The sequence below is a fragment of the Ranitomeya variabilis genome, chromosome 2 (genome assembly GCF_051348905.1).
Source record: "Ranitomeya variabilis isolate aRanVar5 chromosome 2, aRanVar5.hap1, whole genome shotgun sequence".
NCBI lineage: Eukaryota > Metazoa > Chordata > Amphibia > Anura > Dendrobatidae > Ranitomeya > Ranitomeya variabilis.
The window spans coordinates 211,411,356-211,431,492 of NC_135233.1; the positions used below are offsets into that span (position 1 = coordinate 211,411,356).

The 20,137-nt window shown below is 44.2% G+C and overlaps 1 protein-coding gene across 2 annotated transcripts in view; it reads left to right on the forward strand.

Moving 5' to 3' along the window:
* Positions 1 to 20,137, forward strand: part of LOC143804934 (kinesin-like protein KIF14) — a 239,885-nt gene that overhangs the window by 69,829 nt on the left and 149,919 nt on the right. For both annotated transcript variants that reach the window (XM_077283557.1, XM_077283558.1), the window contains exons 2-5: positions 14,704 to 15,494; positions 16,248 to 16,502; positions 16,853 to 16,940; positions 17,199 to 17,294. In XM_077283557.1, coding sequence (XP_077139672.1) covers positions 14,704 to 15,494; positions 16,248 to 16,502; positions 16,853 to 16,940; positions 17,199 to 17,294 — 1,230 coding nt within the window. The remainder of the gene's footprint in view (positions 1 to 14,703; positions 15,495 to 16,247; positions 16,503 to 16,852; positions 16,941 to 17,198; positions 17,295 to 20,137) is intronic.

A 20,137-nucleotide genomic window follows, 5' to 3' on the forward strand; every position in this document is an offset into this window, starting at 1 on the left:
TACAGTATGGAGCATCATGTGGGGCTATTATACAGTATGGAGCATCATCTGCAGCCAGTATACAGTATGGAGCATCATGTGCGGTCATTATACAGTATGGAGCATGATGTGGGGCCATTATACAGTATGGAGCATCATGTGTGGCCATTATACAGTATGGAGCACTGTGTGGCCATATTTTTTTGTTTATAATTATTCTTTATGAAACAGTGTGATCAGCAGTGCTAAATGGGTGTGGTTGGGACGTGGATATGGGTGTGACTAGTTATGAATGGGTGTGGTCAGAGGCGTGGCCTAAAATTTGCTGCGGCGCGCGCGTTTGTCCCTCTTTCCCATCTTCAAAAGTTGGGAGGTATGCTTACAAATACTGATGGAAAATCCTGACCAAATCCTGATGCAATCCTGAACGTGGACACATACCCTAAGGATCCCTCACACACTTTACATCTCCCTTGATCCGCTTTAATTATGTAGAAGAAAAAGTAAGGTTAAGGGCTCATTCAGACGTCGTGCCAATCTGACTGCAATGCACGGACCGGCTGTGTCTCTCCCCATCCCTGTGACCGCCTCCTATACATACATGAAGCTGTGACACTCACATTGGAGACCCCCGACCAGTCCATGCATTGGGGTCCGATCTTGAATCTATTTGCATGAATATCTGAATGACCTTCCAAGGAATCCCTTCCCATAACAAAGTTGTTGTCGTCGTCGACCACAGACTTGTGATCTATCGGGCTTTGTTCTCACTGCAACATCAAAAACTCACCATACTCCTAGTATCTCGGCCTACATTGTCTAAATTGGAGTTTTTGTGGTTTTTTGTTTTTTTGGGGGGAATGTTTTAGGTTTTGCACAAGCTGCTTTGTTTTGGATATTTTCCAGTACTTACCTTAAATGTTGTTTTATTGATACATTCATGTGTAGAGAAATATGCAGCGTCAAAAATTTATTATAGAATGTGGGAACTTAATCACCATGAAGCCCTGACATTGTATGGTTGGAAATTATTACAACTTCTACTAGTGATGAGCCAACGTACTCAGATAAGGTGTTATCTGAGCATGCTCATGTGCTGACTGTGGGTCTTCAGCATGCTGGAATAATATGTTGGAGTCCCTGCCGGACAAACCACAGTAATAACACAGTACTAACAGTAATAAAGGTACAGCATGTGAGTATAAATAGATAACATTTTCAAAAAGGTGCGCAAAAACGAAATATGACCAAACTCCAAGCCAGTGGCTAACATCTGTATACCTCTTTGTTTCATGTCACTCACATTTACAGCATATCGGTAGGTTTTGTTCCATGTCTGTCCTTATCGATTTAACAGTTTGTCTTGCCGCGTCTTATTTTCTGCACCAAAAACTTAATAGAACCTTATACCTGTATTTTTGCTGCCTTTTTGCACTTAAAATCATTGCTTTCTGAGTGGGGGGGAAGCTGCAAAAATTCAGTCAGAAAAAGTGTGTGTTTGAGATTTCTGAAATTTCCTAACATTTGCTGGTACAGTAAAACACAGCTAATTTGCCTAAAAAAGCAGCAAAAACACATGTGACCACAGCGTAATACATCCTGTACTGCATGGAGTTATCCCAATTTCTTCCAAATCCACATGTCATTTCGTTTTGTGGGTCTGCAGCATCCAATTTTTCCAACTATTAAGACTTTCACATCCCTTTAAGGAGAGCATAATTTGCTTTTCATTTTTACCTGGATAAGACCCTATTCAGCTCATGATCTTTCCAGTTTCTCTTTAATCGTATCCTATGAGATGATTAAGTTTTGCAAAATCTTATTAATTTTTCATCATGCAGAACGGAGTGTGCGCTGGAAAGCTGCAAATGTCAGATGTGAACGCTGCTTAACACTAGCTCTTCAGTATTTGGCCTTGATAACTCATTTGTAGGGAATAATTAGGTATACGCAAAAGTATCAAGTGCGTTCATTCTGTATATATAGTTCGCTTGATTAACATCTAAAGTGGAGAAGGAATGTGATCATGTAATTAGACTGTATTTTTTAATTTATTTTTTTTTAACACATTATTTACCTTCGGGGGTTTTTGCTAAAAATATTTCCTTAGCAAGATAAATCTGTCCCGATGGGACTTAAGAAGGTTAAAGGGACAGTGTATTTCTGACTCTGTATTCCGGTGAGATTACTAGTGCAATAGTTATTTCCCAGGATCTGCGCCATCACAAGGGTCGTGGGAGTATAAAGCCGCCACACTGTGGTGATGTCAGTGCAGCAAGATAGACATGTCTGGTGTGCGGCCACAGAGAGGTTTGCAAAGGAATTGCCCCGAGCTGGGATGTGGCGAGGAGCACGCCGGTCTATAATTAGAGGCGAGAGGCTTTCTTCATTGGACCTGAACAACTGAGGATCCTCCCTAGGCGATAACCCTCCGAGCGCCTAGAACTCTGCCTTCAGCGGATGAGAGAATCATCCCACATGTTGTCTGACAACACAAACAATCAATCTGCTCCCCAAGAAATCTATTAAATGTGACAAACGGACAGGAGAGAAGTCAAAGAGGAAACAACGCTTTCCCTATAATGTATTTTGTATAGGTATTTGTTACATATGTCATTCTGCGTTGTGCACGTTGCCCTTTTCTCCTCTGCACAAAACTGCTACTATTAACAAAAAAAAAACAGCCCTAAACTTTGCTGCAAAGAAATATGGATGCAGAAGAGTAGCTAAGTTGTTCCAGGCTGGGGTAATACTAACACAACTTAAAGGATTTTTTTTTTTTTAGAGCTTTTCGATCAATATTGGCATGATCTCGGTTTTGTAAGCACTGTGTTCTTCTACATTCTCATAGAAGTGATCCTCCTAGGCAACATTCTGCTGCAGACCTCAATGTTGTCCTTGCCTAATATTGAAGACGCTTAGGTGTACAATATGGGCCTATAGTTGGTGTTTTCACTCAACTTTCTATAAGTTCTTAAACTTGAGAACTTGGGATCACTTCTCGAGATTGTCTAGGAGGACCACTTCTTGAATCAATGTTCTGCTGAAGACCTCCATGTTGTTCTTGCCTAATACAGAAGATGCTCAGGTGTACAATATGGACCTATAGTTGGTGTTTTTACCCAGCTTTCTGGAAGGTCTTGACTTGAGGACTTCATGTCACTTGAGGATCACTTCTCGAAGTGATCTCAAGTTCTCAAGTTTAAGACCTTACAGAAAGCTGGGTAAAAACATCAACTATAGGTCCATATTGTACACCTGAGCATCTTCTGTATTAGGCAAAGGCAGGCAACATGGAGGTCTGCAGCAGAACTTTGCCTAGGAGGATCACTTTGAGAAGTCATCCCCAAGTCGTACACCTGAGTGGCTTTAATATTAGGCAAGGACAACATGGAGGTCTTCAGGAGAACATTGCCTAGGATGATTCGAGAAGTGGTCAATCTCGAGAAGTGATCTCAAGTTCTCAAGTTTAAAACCTTACAGAAAGTTGGGTAAAAACACCAACTATAGGTCCATATTGTACACCTGAGCACCTTCAATATTAGGCAAGGACAACATGGCAAAGTTCTGCTGCAGACTTCCATGTTGTCCTTGTTTTCAGTATTGGGCAATCAGGTGTACAACTTGGGGATGACTTCTCGAAGTGACCCTCCTGGGCAAAGTTCTGCTGCAGACCTCCTGGGAGGATCACTTCGAGAAGTCATACCCAAGTTGTACGCCTGAGTGGCTTCAATCAATATTAGGCAAGGACAACATGGACGTCTGCAGGAGAACATTGCCTAGGAGGATTACTTCTCAACTCAATGTTCTGCTGCAGACCTCCATGTTGTCCTTGCCTAATATTGATTGAAGCCACTCAGGCGTTCAACTTGGGTATGACTTCTCGAAGTGATCCTCCTAGGATGTCTGCAGCAGAACTTTGCCTAGGAGGATCACTTTGAGAAGTCATCCCTCAAGTCGTACACCTGAGTGTCTTCAGTATTGGGCAAGGACAACATGGTGGTTTGCAGCAGAACTTTGCCATTTTGTCCTTGCATAATATTGAAGACACTAAGGTGTACAATGTGGACCTATAGTTGGTGGTTTCACCCAACTTTCTGTAAGACCTTGTTCACATGTCACTTATTTTGAATTGGTGCCAAAACCAGGAGTGGAACTTAAAGCAAAACTATAATTGGCAGATTGACACCTGTTCTGGGTTTTGGAGACTCTCTTGGTTTCGACATAAAAATACTGATGTGTGAATAAAGCCTCATGTGAAGTCTGCCTCAGGGCTCTTTCCGACATCTGTGATCATCAGTCGTATTGCAATGCTTAGACAGGCCGAGCGTCTTCTGACCCGAGCATGACAGCTTTGTATATTTCTGAGGATGTCACTCTTTGTTCAGGAGATGTGCATTGTGAGCAAATATCAGACCGATGATCATGGAAGCCTTAAAGAACCATAAGGGCTTGTTCCGACAGTGCTTTTTCTCGTTTGCAAAATCTTGTCCAACTTTAATCAATTTTTTTTTTCTTTAGCATCTTCAGTGTTTAGTCAGAGGGTCAGTCTAAATTTTTTGTTTCTTTTTTTTTTCTTAAACATTCTGTTTTTTTTGGACCCATGGATTTGGATTTGATATTGACTTGAGACTCTGATCTATATCTGACACGTCTCTGTGATTTTTGTCTGCACGTTTTGGTCTGCAAAATTAGACATGTGAAAAGCTTCATAGACTATAATGAATTTGAGTTCTATGTGTGACAAACAACAAGGTCGAGAAAAACTGTCTATGCCCTAAAGCTGCTTTCAGGAAAGGCAAAAAATAAGGGCTAACCGCTATACGATGGTTGGGTGCGTGCTACCTGGTGGACTTGGTCTCATTCATGCTCCTAGCTGAAAAAATCAAGAAAAAGTAGGATAAGCAGCAGACAGAAGAGGTCCCCATGGGAGAATAATATATGGGTCCTTGGCAGTCTAATAGTTCACACTGTTGTACAGTACAATTAAACCTACTTTGGAGGTAGAAGTGGGCCCACTGGTTGCACAGATGTGTTCTGCACAGTGGCGCTATTTGTAAATATCTAGCAGTTTTCCGAGATCTGTCCCCCAGCATCTTATACCCCAACTTTCACTTTAACAGAATCTGACAAATCTTCACCAAATGTATATGATAGAGTAACGTCATCGTATGGTCCACATTATCCCCCTTCCCATGTAAAGTCTCTTTGGGGTTTGGGAATACTTAACACTTATACACCCATCCAGACTTGGACCTTGCCCCATATTAGCATAATAATGCCTTTTTTTAAAGGTTTTATGTATTTCATAATGTGTTCCATGCAGACCTTGGTTGGTAATTGATATGAGTGCCCTGGATTACAGTACTACCGTTACTGACCGGGCATCCCGGCTGGGTAGAAGTATAGAAATTATTTTGGTACGATGTATCTCTGGTGAAAGGGGCTGTCTGGTCATATATTGATGACCTGTCCTTAAAGGGAAACTGTCACCACATTTGATTCATCTAAGCTATTAATTTGACTATGCAAGTTATAGAATGGTGAAAACAGTTCTCCCTGCGTGTCTCGTATCAGCTGTGGTGTTGCTGAGAAATCCTCTTATCACTATATATAAATGAGCTCTTCCAGGCTCTGGGGCGGATGGTGCCTGGAATGTAACTCTGCCTCCAGAGCTTGTTTTACATGAAGAGGTGTCACCAGCTGCTCTACTGATCTCACTGCAGAGCTGTGTGTGGTTATAACAGACACATCTGCAGGTTCCTCTCAGCTTCTGTTTCACTGGCAGACAGGGCTGCAATATTGTTAGGGTATGTTCCACGCTCAGGATTTGATGCAGGTAAAATCTGCACCTGAGGTCACTGGCAAGTCACCTGCGTTATTGATGTGTTTTTACATGTGGTTTTTTCATGCGGATTTGGGTGTTTTTGTAAGCTAAATAAAGATATACAAAATAAAAATTGTGATGTCATTTCTTCTCCAACCTCTTCATTTACATACTCCATTGAACGATAATGTTTAGACACGCAGATACGATCTATTTATTTATAGATAGATAATACCATGCCCATGTTTAGTAATAAACATAATAAAATGTTAATAAAGTTAGGCCAGGATCACATATGTGAGAATCTGAGTCTTGCATCAATACCCGGCACTGCCGCTGGCACTCTGGAGCGGAGCGTGCGGCTACATGTATTTCTATGCAGCCTCACGGTCCGTTCCCGAATGCCGGCGGCAGTGCTTGGTATTAAGATGCGAGACTCGTCCGAGTTTCTCGCATGTGATCCCGGCCTTAGATAAAGACACACAGCAAAGAAATCGGCATTAGGCCGGGGTCACACTTGCAAGAAACTTGCACCTCAGTATCCGGCACTGCCGCCGGCACTCAGAAGCGGAGGGTGTGGCTGCATGTATTTCTATGTAGCTGAACGCTCCGGTCCCGAGTGCCTGCGGCAGTGCCGGGTATTGAGGCGAGAGACTCGTTTGAGTTTCTTGCAAGTGTGACCCATGGCAATATCTGTTGTAAAAAAAATAAAATAAAAATAATAATAATAATAATTTAACCCCTTCATGACCCAGCCTATTTTGGCCTTAATGACCTTGCCATTTTTTGCAATTCTGACCAGTGTCCCTTTATGAGGTAATAACTCAGGAACGCTTCAACGGATCCTTGCGGTTCTGAGATTGTTTTTTCGTGACATATTGGGCTTCATGTTAGTGGTAAATTTAGGTCAATAATTTCTGAGTTTATTTGTGAAAAAAACGGAAATTTGGCGAAACATTTGAAAATTTTGCAATTTTCACATTTTGAATTTTTATTCTGTTAAACCAGAGAGTTATGTGACACAAAATAGTTAATAAATAACATTTCCCATATGTCTACTTTACATCAGCACAATTTTGGAAACAATTTTTTTTTTTTTGCTAGGAAGTTATAAGGGTTAAAATTTGACCAGTGATTTCTCATTTTTACAACAAAATTTACAAAACCATTTTTTTTAGGGACCACCTCACATTTGAAGTCAGTTTGAGGGTTCTATATGGCTGAAAATACCCAAAAGTGACACCATTCTAAAAACTGCACCCCTCAAGGTGCTCAAAACCACATTCAAGAAGTTTATTAACCCTTCGGGTGTTTCACAGCAGCAGAAGCAACATGGAGGGGAAAAATTAACATTTAACTTTTTAGTCACAAAAATGATCTTTTAGCAACAATTTTTTTATTTTCCCAAGGGTAAAAGGAGAAACTGGACCACGAATGTTGTTGTCCAATTTGTCCTGAGTACGCTGATACCTCATATGTGGGGGTAAACCACTGTTTGGGCACACGGCAGGGCTCGGAAGGGAAGGAGCGCCATTTGACTTTTTGAATGAAAAATTGGCTCCAATCTTTAGCGGACACCATGTCGCGTTTGGAGATCCCCCCGTGTGCCTAAACATTGGAGCTCCCCCACAAGTGACCCCATTTTGGAAACTAGACCCCCCCAAGGAACTTATCTAGAGGCATAGTGAGCACTTTAAACCCTCAGGTGCTTCACAAATTGATCCGTAAAAATGAAAAAGTACTTTTTTTTCACACAAAATTTCTTTTAGCCTCAATTTTTTCATTTTCACATGGGCAACAGGATAAAATGGATCCTAAAATCTGTTGGGCAATTTCTCCTGAGTACGCCGATACCTCATATATGGGGGTAAACCACTGTTTGGGTGCAAGGCTCGGAAGGGAAGGCGCGCCATTTGACTTTTTGAATGGAAAATTAGCTCCAATCGTTAGTGGACACCATGTCGCGTTTGGAGAGCCCCTGTGTGCCTAAACATTGGAGCTCCCGCACAAGTGACCCCATTTTGGAAACTAGACCTCCCAAGGAACTAATCTAGATGTGTGGTGAGCACTTTGAACCCCCAAGTGCTTCACAGAAGTTTATAACGCAGAGCCATGAAAATAAAAAATAATTTTTCTTTCCTCAAAAATGATTTTTTAACCCACAATTTTTTATTTTCCCAAAGGTAACAGGAGAAATTGGTCCCCAAAAGTTGTTGTCCAGTTTCTCCTGAGTACGCTGATACCCCATATGTGGGGGTAAACCACTGTTTGGGCACATGCCGGGGCTCGGAAGGGAAGTAGTGACGATTTGGAATGCAGACTTTGATGGAATGGTCTGCGGGAATCATGTTACGTTTGCAGAGCCCCTGATGTGCCTAAACAGTAGAAACACCCCATAAGTGACCCCATTTTGGAAACTAGACCCCCCAAAGAACTTATCTAGATGTGTGGTGAGCACGTTCAACCCCCAAGTGCTTCACAGAAGTTTACAATGCAGAGCCGTGAAAATTAAAAATCATTTTTCTGTCCTCAAAAAAGATGTTTTAGCAAGCAATTTTTTTTTCACAAGGGTAGCAGGAGAAATTGGACCCCAATATTTGTTGCCCAGTTTGTTGTGAGTATGCTGGTACCCCATATGTGGGGGTAAACCACTGTTTGGGCGCACGTCAGGGCTTGGAAGGGAAGTAGTGACATTTGAAATGCAGACTTTGATGGAATGGTCTGCGGGCGTCACGTTGCATTTGCAGAGCCCCTGATGTGCCTAAACAGTAGAAACACCCCACAAGTGACCCAATTTTGGAAAGTAGACCCAAAAAGGATCTTATCTAGATGTGTGGTGAGCACTTTCAACCCCCAAGTGCTTCACAGAAGTTTATAACGTAGAGCCGTGAAAATAAAAAATAATTGTTCTTTCCTCAAAAATTATGTTTTAGCAAGTAATTTTTTATTTTTGCAAGGGTAACAGGAGAAATTGGACCCCAATAGTTGTTGCCCAGTTTGTCCGGAGTACGCTGGTATCCCATATGTGGGGGTAAACCACTGTTTGGGCACACGTCGGGGCTTGGAAGGGAGGGCGCACCATTTGACTTTTTGAACGCAAGATTGGCTGGAATCAATGGTGGCGCCATGTTGCGTTTGGAGACCCCTGATGTGCCTAAACAGTGGAAACCCCTCAATTCTAACTTCAACACTAACCCCAACACACCCCTAATCCTAATCCCAACTGTAGCCATAACCCTAACCACAACCCTAACCCCAACACACCCGTAACCCTAAATCCAACCCTAACCCTAATCCTAACCCTAATCCCAACCCTACCCACAACTGTAACCCGAACACAACCCTAACCCTAACCACAAGCCTAATCTTAACCCTATTTCCAACCCTAGCCCTAATTCCAACCCTAAGGGTACTGTCTCACATAACGATTTACCAACGATCACGACCAGCGATACGACCTGGCCGTGATCGTTGGAAAGTCATTGTGTGGTCGCTGGGGAGCTGTCACACAGACCGCTCTCCAGCGACCAACGATGCCAAGGTCCCGGGTAACCAGGGTAAACATCGGGTTACTAAGCGCAGGGCCGCGCTTAGTAACCCGATGTTTACCGTGGTGTTGTGAATTTACCTTTTGGCTCCCTCTAGTGGCTACTAGTGATTTTACTCTGGGTATGTCTATCATCCCTTGTATGCTCACCTGGGTCATTAGGTCAGGGGTGTTGCTATATAAGCTCCCTGGACCTTCAGTTCAATGCCTGGCAACGTTGATATCAGAGCTAATCTGTAGTGCTCTTGTCTACTGATCCTGGTTCCTGCGTGATTAAGCTAAGTCCGCTTTCTTGCTTTTTGCTATTTGTTTTTGTTTGCATTTTTTGTCCAGCTTGTTCATTATCTGTATCCTTTCCTTGCTGGAAGCTCTAGGGAGGCTGGAGTTCTCCCCCCGGCCGTTAGACGGTTCGGGGGTTCTTGAATCTCCAGTGTGGAATTTTGTTAGGGTTTTTGTTGACCATATAAGTTATCTTACTACATTCTGCTATTAGTAAGCGGGCCTCTCTTTGCTAAACCTAGTTCATCTCTGTGTTTGTCATTTCCTCTTACCTCACCGTTATTATTTGTGGGGGGCTTGTATCCTACTTTTGGGGTCTATTCTCTGGAGGCAAGAGAGGTCTTTGTTTTCCTCTTCTAGGGGTAGTTAGTCCTCCGGCTGGCGCGAGACATCTAGCGACCAACGTAGGCATGTTCCCCGGCTACTTCTAGTGTTGGCGTTAGGAGTAGATATATGGTCAACCCAGTTACCACTGCCCTATGAGCTGGATTTTTGTACTTCGCAGACTTGCTGATATCTCTGAGACCCTCGCCATTGGGGTCATAACACCGTGGTTACCAGCGTAAAAGTTAAAAAAAAAAACGTACATACTCACATTTCGGTGTCCTTCAGGTCCCTTGCTGTCTGCTTCCCGCTCTGACTGAGTGCCGCTGTACAGTGAGAGCAGAGCGCAGCGGTGACGTCACTGCTGTGCTGTGCTCTCGCTTTCCGGCCGGCAGACAGTCAGAGCGGGAAGCAGACGGCAAGGGACCTGAAGGACACCGAAATGTGAGTATGTACGGTTTTTTTTTTCTTTACTTTTACGCTGGTAACCACGGTAAACATCGGGTTACTAAGCGCGGCCCTGCGCTTAGTATCCCGATGTTTACCCTGGTTACAAGCGAACGCATCGCTGGATCGCTGTCACAACGATCCAGCGATGACAGCGGGAGATCCAGCGACGAAAGAAAGTTCCAAACGATCTGCTACGACGTACGATTCTCAGCAGGGTCCCTGATCGCTGCTGCGTGTCAGACACAGCGATATCATATGGATATCGCTGGAACGTCACGGATCGTACCGTCGTAGCGATCAAAGTGCCACTGTGAGACGGTACCCTAACTCTAATTCCAACCCTAACCCTAAGGCTATGTGCCCACTTTGCGGATTCGTGTGAGATTTTTCCGCACCATTTTTGAAAAATCCGCAGGTAAAAGGCACTGCGTTTTACTTACGGATTTACAGCGGATTTCCAGTGTTTTTTTGTGCGGATTTCACCTGCGGATTCCTATTGAGGAACAGGTGTAAAACGCTGCGGAATCCACACAAAATTGACATGCTGCGGAAAATACAACACAGCGTTTCAGCACGGTATTTTCCGCACCATGGGCACAGCGGATTTGATTCGCAGCCAAATCCGCACTGTGTGCACATGCCCTAGCCCTAACCCTAACCCTACCCCTAACCCTAATTCTAACCCTAATTCTAACCCTAACCCTAGTAGAAAAAAAAATATATATATTTTATTTATTTTTATTATTGTCCCTATGGGGGTGATAAAGGGGGGTCATTTACTATTTTTTTTTATTTTATTTTGATCACTGTGATAGGCTATATCGCAGTGATCAAAATACATCTGAAACGAATCTGCCAGCCGATGGAAGATGGCGGCGCCCATGGAGAAGCCGGACGGACACCGGGAGGCCCGGTAAGTATGAAAGGGGGGTGATCGGATCACGGGGGGGGGGGGGGGGGGACTGGAGCACAGGGAGGGGGGACCAGAGCACGGGGGGAGCGGACAGGAGGACGGAGGAGCGGACAGGACGACTTAGGGGGGCGGACCACGTAACGGAGCACTGGGGAGGAGATCGGTGGGTGTGGGGGGGGACAGATTAGGTTTTCCAGCCATGGCCGATGATATTGCAGCATCGGCCATGGCTGGATTGTAATATTTCACCGTTTTTTTGGGTGAAATATTACAAATCGCTCTGATTGGCAGTTTCACTTTCAACAGCCAATCAGAGCGATCGTAGCCACGAGGGGGTGAAGCCACCCCCCCTGGGCTGAAGCACCACTCCCCCTGTTCCTGGAGATCGGGTGAAATTGGAGTTAACCCTTTCACCCGATCTGCAGGAGCGCGATCCCTCCATGACGCATACGCTGCGTCACAGGTCGGATTGGCACCGACTTTCATGACGCAGCGTATGCGTCAAAGGTCGGGAAGGGGTTAAAGATGGTGTGGGCTCCCGTGCAATTTTCTGTGCCAGAGAGGGAAAGCCAGCGACTGGGGACTGATGTTTGTAGCCTGGGAAGGGGTTAATACCCATGGAGCTTCCCAAGCTATGAATATCAGCCCGCAGCTGTATATTTAGCTTTTACTGGCTATAAAATAGGGGGACCCCCAAAAAGACGTGTGGTCTCCCTAAAATTTATAACCATTAAGGCTACACAGACAGCTGTGGGTTGATATTCATAGCCTAGAGAGGGGCCATGGATATTGGCCCTCCCCTGGCTACAAATACCAGCTCCCAGCCACCCCAGAAATGGCGCATCTGTAAGATGCGCCAATTCTGGTGCTTGGCCCCTCTTACTATTCCCCTGTATCGGTGGGATATGGGGTAATAGGGGGTTAATGTCACCTTTTGTAAGGTAACATTAAGCCAGCTTAGTAATGGAGAGGCATCAATAAGACACCTATCCATTACTAATCCTATAGTTGTGAAAGGGTTAATAATACACATATACATACACATACATGCAGAATAGTGTTTTAATTAAATAAAACACCACACAATTTTCATATCTTTATTGTATGCTCTTTCCTGCGACACCCTCATTCTCCTGGAAAAAAATAAAATTACAGTATACTCCGAGTCTGACGTAGTCCGTAATAACGAGTGTCCCACGACGAGTCCAGCTCTGCTACATCTGGATGCCTGACATCCAGACATAGCAGAGCTGGTAGATGACCGCCGGAGATAACTCTCCAGTGATCACCTACACTGCAGCGTTCTCACAATCAGCTGATAGTGAGAACCAGACTAGTGACCGGAGTTAACCCCCAGTCACGTGCACGGCAATTCTCGCGATAAGTTACAGCGAGAACTGCAGTGGACGCGGGACTTCCGGCGGTGGGACAGGTAAGATCGCATGTAAATTAGGAAACATGTATAGTAAGCGGTGTTTCTGCACTTACTACGCATGTGATTAATCATTAGATGCGGTTTTACCGCATCTAATGATGATCTATGGTAAATTTACCGTGCAGCAACGGAACTTCGCCGTACTGTAAACAGACATGCTGCGTTCTGAAAAGACGTGCTGCGTGTCCGTTTACACGGGTCTTTTATCGCATAGTGGAGACTGGATTTTATGAAATCCCCTCCACTATGCTGTAACATCTGGACGCTGCGGCTCTACGCAGCATCAAACACGCAGCGTTTCCTGACCATGGAAACATACCATTACAGTACAGCAGAGCTCAGAGTGATGTAAAAAATGTTACCAAGTAGACAAATTTAATTTCTCCTGTTTGTTACTTTTCTCACACTGGTAACACCCTTCATTCATATACAGCTCTGGCAAAAATTAAGAGACCACTGCAAAATGTTTTGTCTGAATCTTTCTCTTTATAGGTATATTTTGTGTAAAATGTAAATTTTTCATTTATTCTATAAACTTCTGATATATGCCTCCGAATTTCCAAGCAATACAACATATATATATATATATTATATTTTATTTTTTTCAGAAAAGGAGAAATGGTCAAAGTTAAAAAAAACAAACCCCCAGTGCTTTTAGACCTCAAATAATGCAAAGAAAACTAGTTCATAATCATTTAGAAACAACAATACAAATGTTTGAACTCAGGAAGAATTCAGAAATCAATAGTTTGTGGAACAACCATGATTTTTAATCACAACTTTCATGCGTCTTGGCATGCTTTCCACCAGTCTCTCACACTGCTTCTGGTGCAAAAATGTAAGCAGTTCTTCTTTGTGTGATGGCTTGTGACTATCCATCATCCTCTTCATTACATTCCAGAGGTTTTCAATGGGGTTCAGGTCTGGAGATTGGGCGGCCATGACAGGGTTTTGAGGTGGTGGTCTCTTAATTTTTGCCAGAGCAGTATAATGAGCTCGGGATGCAAAGTTATCTTCCAGGCACCATACTCCCCAGAGCCTGGAAGAGCTCACTTACATATAAGAAAGATGAAGGTGTTGTGTTTTTTTTTTTTTTTTCTGGAATTAAACATCAGATCCAAGCATAATTTTATGACTTGCATGCTCATACAGACAGCTTGGGAGGGTTGATCCTGCTGATGCCTTTTAAAGGGAGTCTATTAGCAGGTGTTGCTTTTTAAATCTGAGAGCAGTCACTTACTGGGTTACATGCTTTTATTTTGATACAATTATTTTATTTATTTTTTTTTACACTTTGGCAATCTAGCAGTTTTCTTAATGCTGAGCTCCATATAACCCACCCACACCCTTGATTTGCAGCTTTTTGTGTACACTGCGAAAACAGTGGTGGAGGTTGTTATGCATAGCAGATGACTAGGAGGCATGAGATGCCTAGTCCCGAAGTGGTGATCTCCTGGCAAAACACTGAGGGTTTTTTTATTTTTTTGGCAGCTGCATCGGGAAACCTTCCTACTTTGGGGAGTTTTTTTTTTTTTTTTAGGAGTTTTAAACTTCCCAAAAACTATTTTATGGAAGAGGTGGCTTTTGTTTTTTGGCAAGGTCCAATAAATCCCCCCCCCCCCCCCCACAAACAAACAAACTAAAAAAAGAAGCAAAACAAAACCCCGTGTAAACATATTTTTACTATTATTTTATTTATTTATTTTTTTAATGGGGGTATTAACCAAAAAATTGTTTTACAGTCCTTATTGGGGTGTATACACTGTCATTGTGCTTACTAAGGTTTCTGAAGTAGAAATGCTCAAGTTTTTGAGGGGCATTTTGAAAAATTTACACTCCAGAAACTCGTAACCTGAAAATAAGCTTATTATGACTCTCCATTGGCTATCGTTCAGAGGTCTTCATTTTCATGTGTTCTACAGCTTATGTGTTTTTATTTTATTTTTAAGAAAATGTCTACCACTCCTTCTCCAATTGATGAGGACACCATACCTTTCTCTCCAGAGGACGGCAATACCTTCTCCGTGTGCTCTTCCATGATGCCAACTCACAGCTCAACAGTTTGTGACAACGTCTTAGAAGCAAGCTCTGCCAAAATTCCAGCAAAGGTGGTAGCTGAGGAAAGTGCGCCGAGCAAATTTCAAGCACTCAGTACAATGGTTTCTAAAGCATTTTTTCGTGGAAAATTGAAAGTAACAGAGGCTAGTCAGGTGACCGAAACTGAAAAAGTTCAGACTTCCCAAACCGGAAAACCTTCATCTCAAAAAAGAAATCAAAGTTATGATATTGATACAGAGTGTCCAGTATCAAATAAGCAAAGCAGATCACATGAAGTACAACCAAACTCTTCGGTGGATGGGTCAAAGCAAGTAAAAAGTAGACTACCTCTACTGAAAAAACATGCTACTCCTCATCTCATACAAGAGGGCAGGCTTGGAGATCCCAGTAGAAACTTTTCCAGAGGGGTCAACCATGCTAGACCTTCCATGGGGTGTGTAACCTCCACAGAAGAAACCAATGAAAAAGGAGTTGTTCAAGGAACCCAAACTAGTGGGATGATGGTTCCTCATTACAGTTCTGGGACAGTAGATCACACTTCTCCTGATAATTCCTGTGCTATTCCAGGATCAAATCCACCATCTCCTAAGGAAGGCCTTGCGTTCATTGGGCGATCAAAAGAATCTGTCCCGGAGAATGCAGCGGTAACCGTGGCTGTACGAGTCAGACCTCTGAATGATCGGTAAGAATAACTCTGCTTAGGACTTAGTTTGATGGCCACAATTCTAACAAAATTTAGCTTGGCTTTGTGTCCTTAACGTGAGGCTTTATCCCGTGGTCTGTGCACTGTATTCATGGTGACCATCTCCATACATACCGAATGCAGTGAAACATGTCACAATCTTGGTCCGATTCATGTCAAAACATGGTGGAAAAAAAATGGTGCCACCATGTATAATTGCATATGGTTGAACGATGCTCTTCGTGTGTGGAAACCCTTTTACTTCTCCATAAAAAAACAAAAGCTTTGTATTTTAAACCATTTTGGGCAAACTCTTTTAACTACATGATTGTGCCTGTTGTCCAAGAAGACTAGTATTTTGTGACAAGCACCAGGACTGCAGCTACGGGGGCCTCCAGTAGACCTCCAGCTTCAATGGCGAACTAGTAGCACCCCATAATCTCATTGTGGAGGAATGTGGAAGTTTGGTGCTGGCACGTAATCATTCCATTTAAATACTTCTGTCAAAGATTGACCATGGTATTTAAATGGGTAAACTGGAGTGACCTGAGCTCAGCACCAGTCGCTGCTGTTGGCTGGACGTGCTGGCCACATATCCAAAACCTGAAATGGGACATACTGGTACATCTTAGTTCAGGAAACTGTTTAAAATGTATTGTCTATGTAAATATATATATATATATATATATATATATATATATATATATATATATATATAATATTATTTTTTTTAAATCTGCTTTCTTTCTGCAGAGAAATATCAAGCGGGCATAAAAACGTGATATGTGTTACTGGACAAAATATATTTGTTAATCATCCCTACAGCAATCAAAAGTTTTTCTTCCAGTATGACTTCTGCTTTTCATTCCCACAACCTGGAGATACTGAACATTGTACTCAGGAGGAGGTTTACAGACAAGTAGCCCAGCCTCTGCTGGCCAGGGTCTTCCAAGGGTACAACGCATGCCTGTTCGCGTATGGTCAAACCGGCTCTGGGAAGTCTTACACGTAAGCGGAGGCACCAAGTAAAAATGTTTTCGGTATTTAATTTTGCCTACTGCATTAATTGAAATTTATTCAAATTTCATCTCTGCCTTATCGTTGTCTTTGGAGCATACCATAGTTTTTCACACAAGAGAAATTCTCCTAAATGAAAAACTTGTAAGATAATGACTTTATAGTGAGCGCATGATGTACTGTTAAGTATCTGGGCAGCACAAATCATGAATACAGATTTGTGCATGTGTATATACTATATAGTGTATGTGCATTGTGTACTACAGATGCCACTTTTGTGTTTGGCTATAAAGTGGGCATGCATTTTTAAAAATAACCTCTCATTTGTACCCTGTGTTCAGGATGATGGGCTATAATACAGATGTGGGTATAATTCCAAGGTTCTGCCAGGAGCTTTTTCACCATATCAATGTCCCGGACGAGGAAGAGGTGAGACACAACCTTTACAAAGCAAAGACGTCAAACTCCTGACCTGCCACGTTCATGCATAGCAGTTTGTGCTTGTATAGTGTTGCACGAGCCTTTACAATTGCTGACCTTTGAAGGCAACCATAATGCTGATGTGGCCCTTGATGAAAATGAGCTTGACACCCCTGTAAAGTATTTGTATGCAGTGGCCTCTTTTGTGCAGTATTTATAGTGTGACGTGGACTGGAGTGGTCACCAATTTCGTGTCTTGTGTTACAGGTTAATTATAATGTGGAAATGAGCTATTTTGAAATCTACAATGAGAAAATTCATGATCTCCTGACCACCCCCCGAGACACAGGACTAAAAATAGCTGTAAGTGGATGTAGACTTCGCATTGTTTTGTATTAAAGTGAATGTTAGTGCAAGCTGAGACCCATAATGTAGGGATGGAGAACCTGATTCCAGTGATGAATCACTTACTAGCATTTTTTTTTCTTCCAAGAAAATGCTTTTTTTCAAGGACTATGTATCTCATGCCTGCTGGTGAGTCGCCCCGCCTGGGCCGTGGGGTACTCTGTACCGGGTCCGGTGTTTCACAGGAGGATGCCACAGTGGCGACCCAGTCCATGGCCCTGGGCGCCCATGTAAAAGGGAAAGGTCTTTAAAGGGAATGAAGTTTATGTTCGTGATGCCACCTGTGGTATTCGGTTAGAGGGGACCAACGCTGCTTTAAGGGGTCCTCTGGGGTGATGTTATGGCAGCTAGATGGTATAACTTCCCACAGGTGAAGTATTTCCCCAGGTCTCCCGATGTGTAGATGGAAGATGGTAAATGGCGCAGTAAGGAACGAGGACACAGGTTTGCAGTCTCTTTACCTTTTTTACTGAAGACTTCAGGCAACCACAGTCCAGGGCACCAGATCACAGGGCAGGCAGGGTCTTGCTGGCTTGGAGGCAAGTTAGGAGTCCCTTTTCCCAGGTGGAAATCAAGGCCTTCCTCTAGCGCCGTTGTGTTGTAGTCCCTTACTGCCTATGGCTTCAGATAAGGTCCTCACAGATGTTCTCTCTCTGTCCCCCGTATAGGATAGGACATGACCCGTATGACTGACTTGAGCCTGTTTATAGGAACTGTAGCACGCCCCGGGCTCTAAGGGTGTCACCATGCCTCCTGGGTATTAAGGTGGACAGGTAACGTGGAGTTCAGCTGTCATGCCGGTCTCTGATGTAAGTCGTAGAGGCCCTTACAACCTCTGTGTTCTGGCCACCAGTCTCTGCACCTCAAAAGGAGGCAGCCTGCTCGGGGCTGGTCTCCTGCTGGTATCCTTTCTCTGTCGCCCATGACGGCACCACGGAGAGAGGGGATCCGCCCACCAAGGACAGGAAACCTACAGATAAAAAGGGCGGTACCACTCTCCCGCATCAGTTGGTTTCCTGTCCTTGATGGGAGACCTACAGACTTACCAGAAGGAAGATCGTCGTGGGATTCCGGAGCCAATCAGTCCGACTCGGGCAGCTGGGGTCCCTCTGCCTCGGCTGGTGTGGTCACCCGAAGCGCTACCGCTGGGGCTAGTGGGCCTCTAGGGTGTGCGGGGGAGGTGACATGGAGTTCACGGTCACCTCCCTAGGTAAGATGCAGCAGCGGCAACATCCAGGGGGGTCCCTCTGTGGTTGCGGGAGGAGCGGCGCGGCTCTCCCTTTGGAAGCGTCAGCCTGCACACTGCATAGCCGACCGGCGTGCAGGGACCGCGCGTTAGGGCAGGCTGCAGGCTGCAAAAAGACCGGAAGCTTCGGTGGGCAGCGGGACATGTGCGGCACCATCTTGAAACTGCACGTTGGAAAGAGCGATAATGGCACACTCCGCAGGCGCCGGAAGAGGCGCTTCTGCGCAGGCGCATAATTGAATCAAGCGGTGGGAATCGCCGCTGCATAAAAAGAGGCTGCTTCAGTAATCCGTTGGTAAAGGAACCGCAGCACGAGCCGCGGCACAGGCCGCAGCACAAACCGCAGCACTAGCCACAAAAAAAAAAAAAAAAATGCCACAGCAGCGATAAACATACAGGGGGTCCCTCTGTGGTTACGGGGAGAGTGGCGCTCTCCCCCCTGAAGCATAAGCCTGCAATCTGCCGGGGCCCCCGGTGTGCAAGGGGAAAAAAAAAAAAAAAAAAAAGCCGCATGCTGCCTCTCCCAGAATCTTCTCTAGTGAAACACCTGAGCTCAGCCTACTTCAGTTGACAGGCCTGGACCTCATGGGGGAGAGAAAATCATTGACAGCAATGCAGCATTCCTGATGGGACGCCGCTTCCCCTTATGATGGGCTCTCGGCGTCCACCAGCTCCCCCTGTTTTTTAGCAGGTATGGAGCCAGCACAGGTAAGTGCATGGTGGAATGTTCTGTTGATAGCTCATGCCTTTGTGCAAAGCTGTGCTAGAGCTTCATATGTGAGGTATGTTTTCACATATACACAGCCAGACCTTGGACCTCTAGGCTATAATAAGGCCATATGTCCAGGCTACATCTCATGATTTGCCTTAAGTTAGTTGCATGTCTTGTCTGCGCAGAGCCTTATGATTAGACTTCAAAAGTGACCTTTGGGAAGCATGGTTTTCACTTTTTTTTTTTTTGTGAGGGGGGTCTGATAAACAGGTGTCTCACTTTTCTTTGCAACTTAACTACTCTATGCCTTGGGAGGACATATAGTGTTAATGGAGCACTTTGCCTCCATGAAGACTGCCCTTCAGCTGCAACTCATTAGTTAGCACCTTCGGGTGGGGTCAGTCTGACAAATGAGATGTACTATTCAGAGTGGAGGCTTATCCGTATCTCTGAGAGATTGCTCTTTTGCTTGTAACTATGTGCCAATTTTCAAGCATGACTGTAGCTCTATGCTTTATATTGTGTGTGGCTGAACATCATATAATAATAATAATAATCTTTATTTTTGTATAGCGCTAACATATTACGCAGCGCTTTGCGGACCTTGTCATCGCTGTCCCCGGTGGGGCTCAGTCTGAATTCCCTGTCGGTGTGTCTTTGGGGTGTGGGAGGGGGCCGGAGTGCCCGGAGGAGACCCACGCAAACACGGAGAGAGCATGCGGGCTCTTTGCGGATGTTGTCCTGGGTGGGATTTGAACCCGGGACTCCAGCGCTACAGGGCTGGCCACTAAGCCACCGTGCTGCCCCATATCATACGGCATCATGATACTTTTATGCATTATA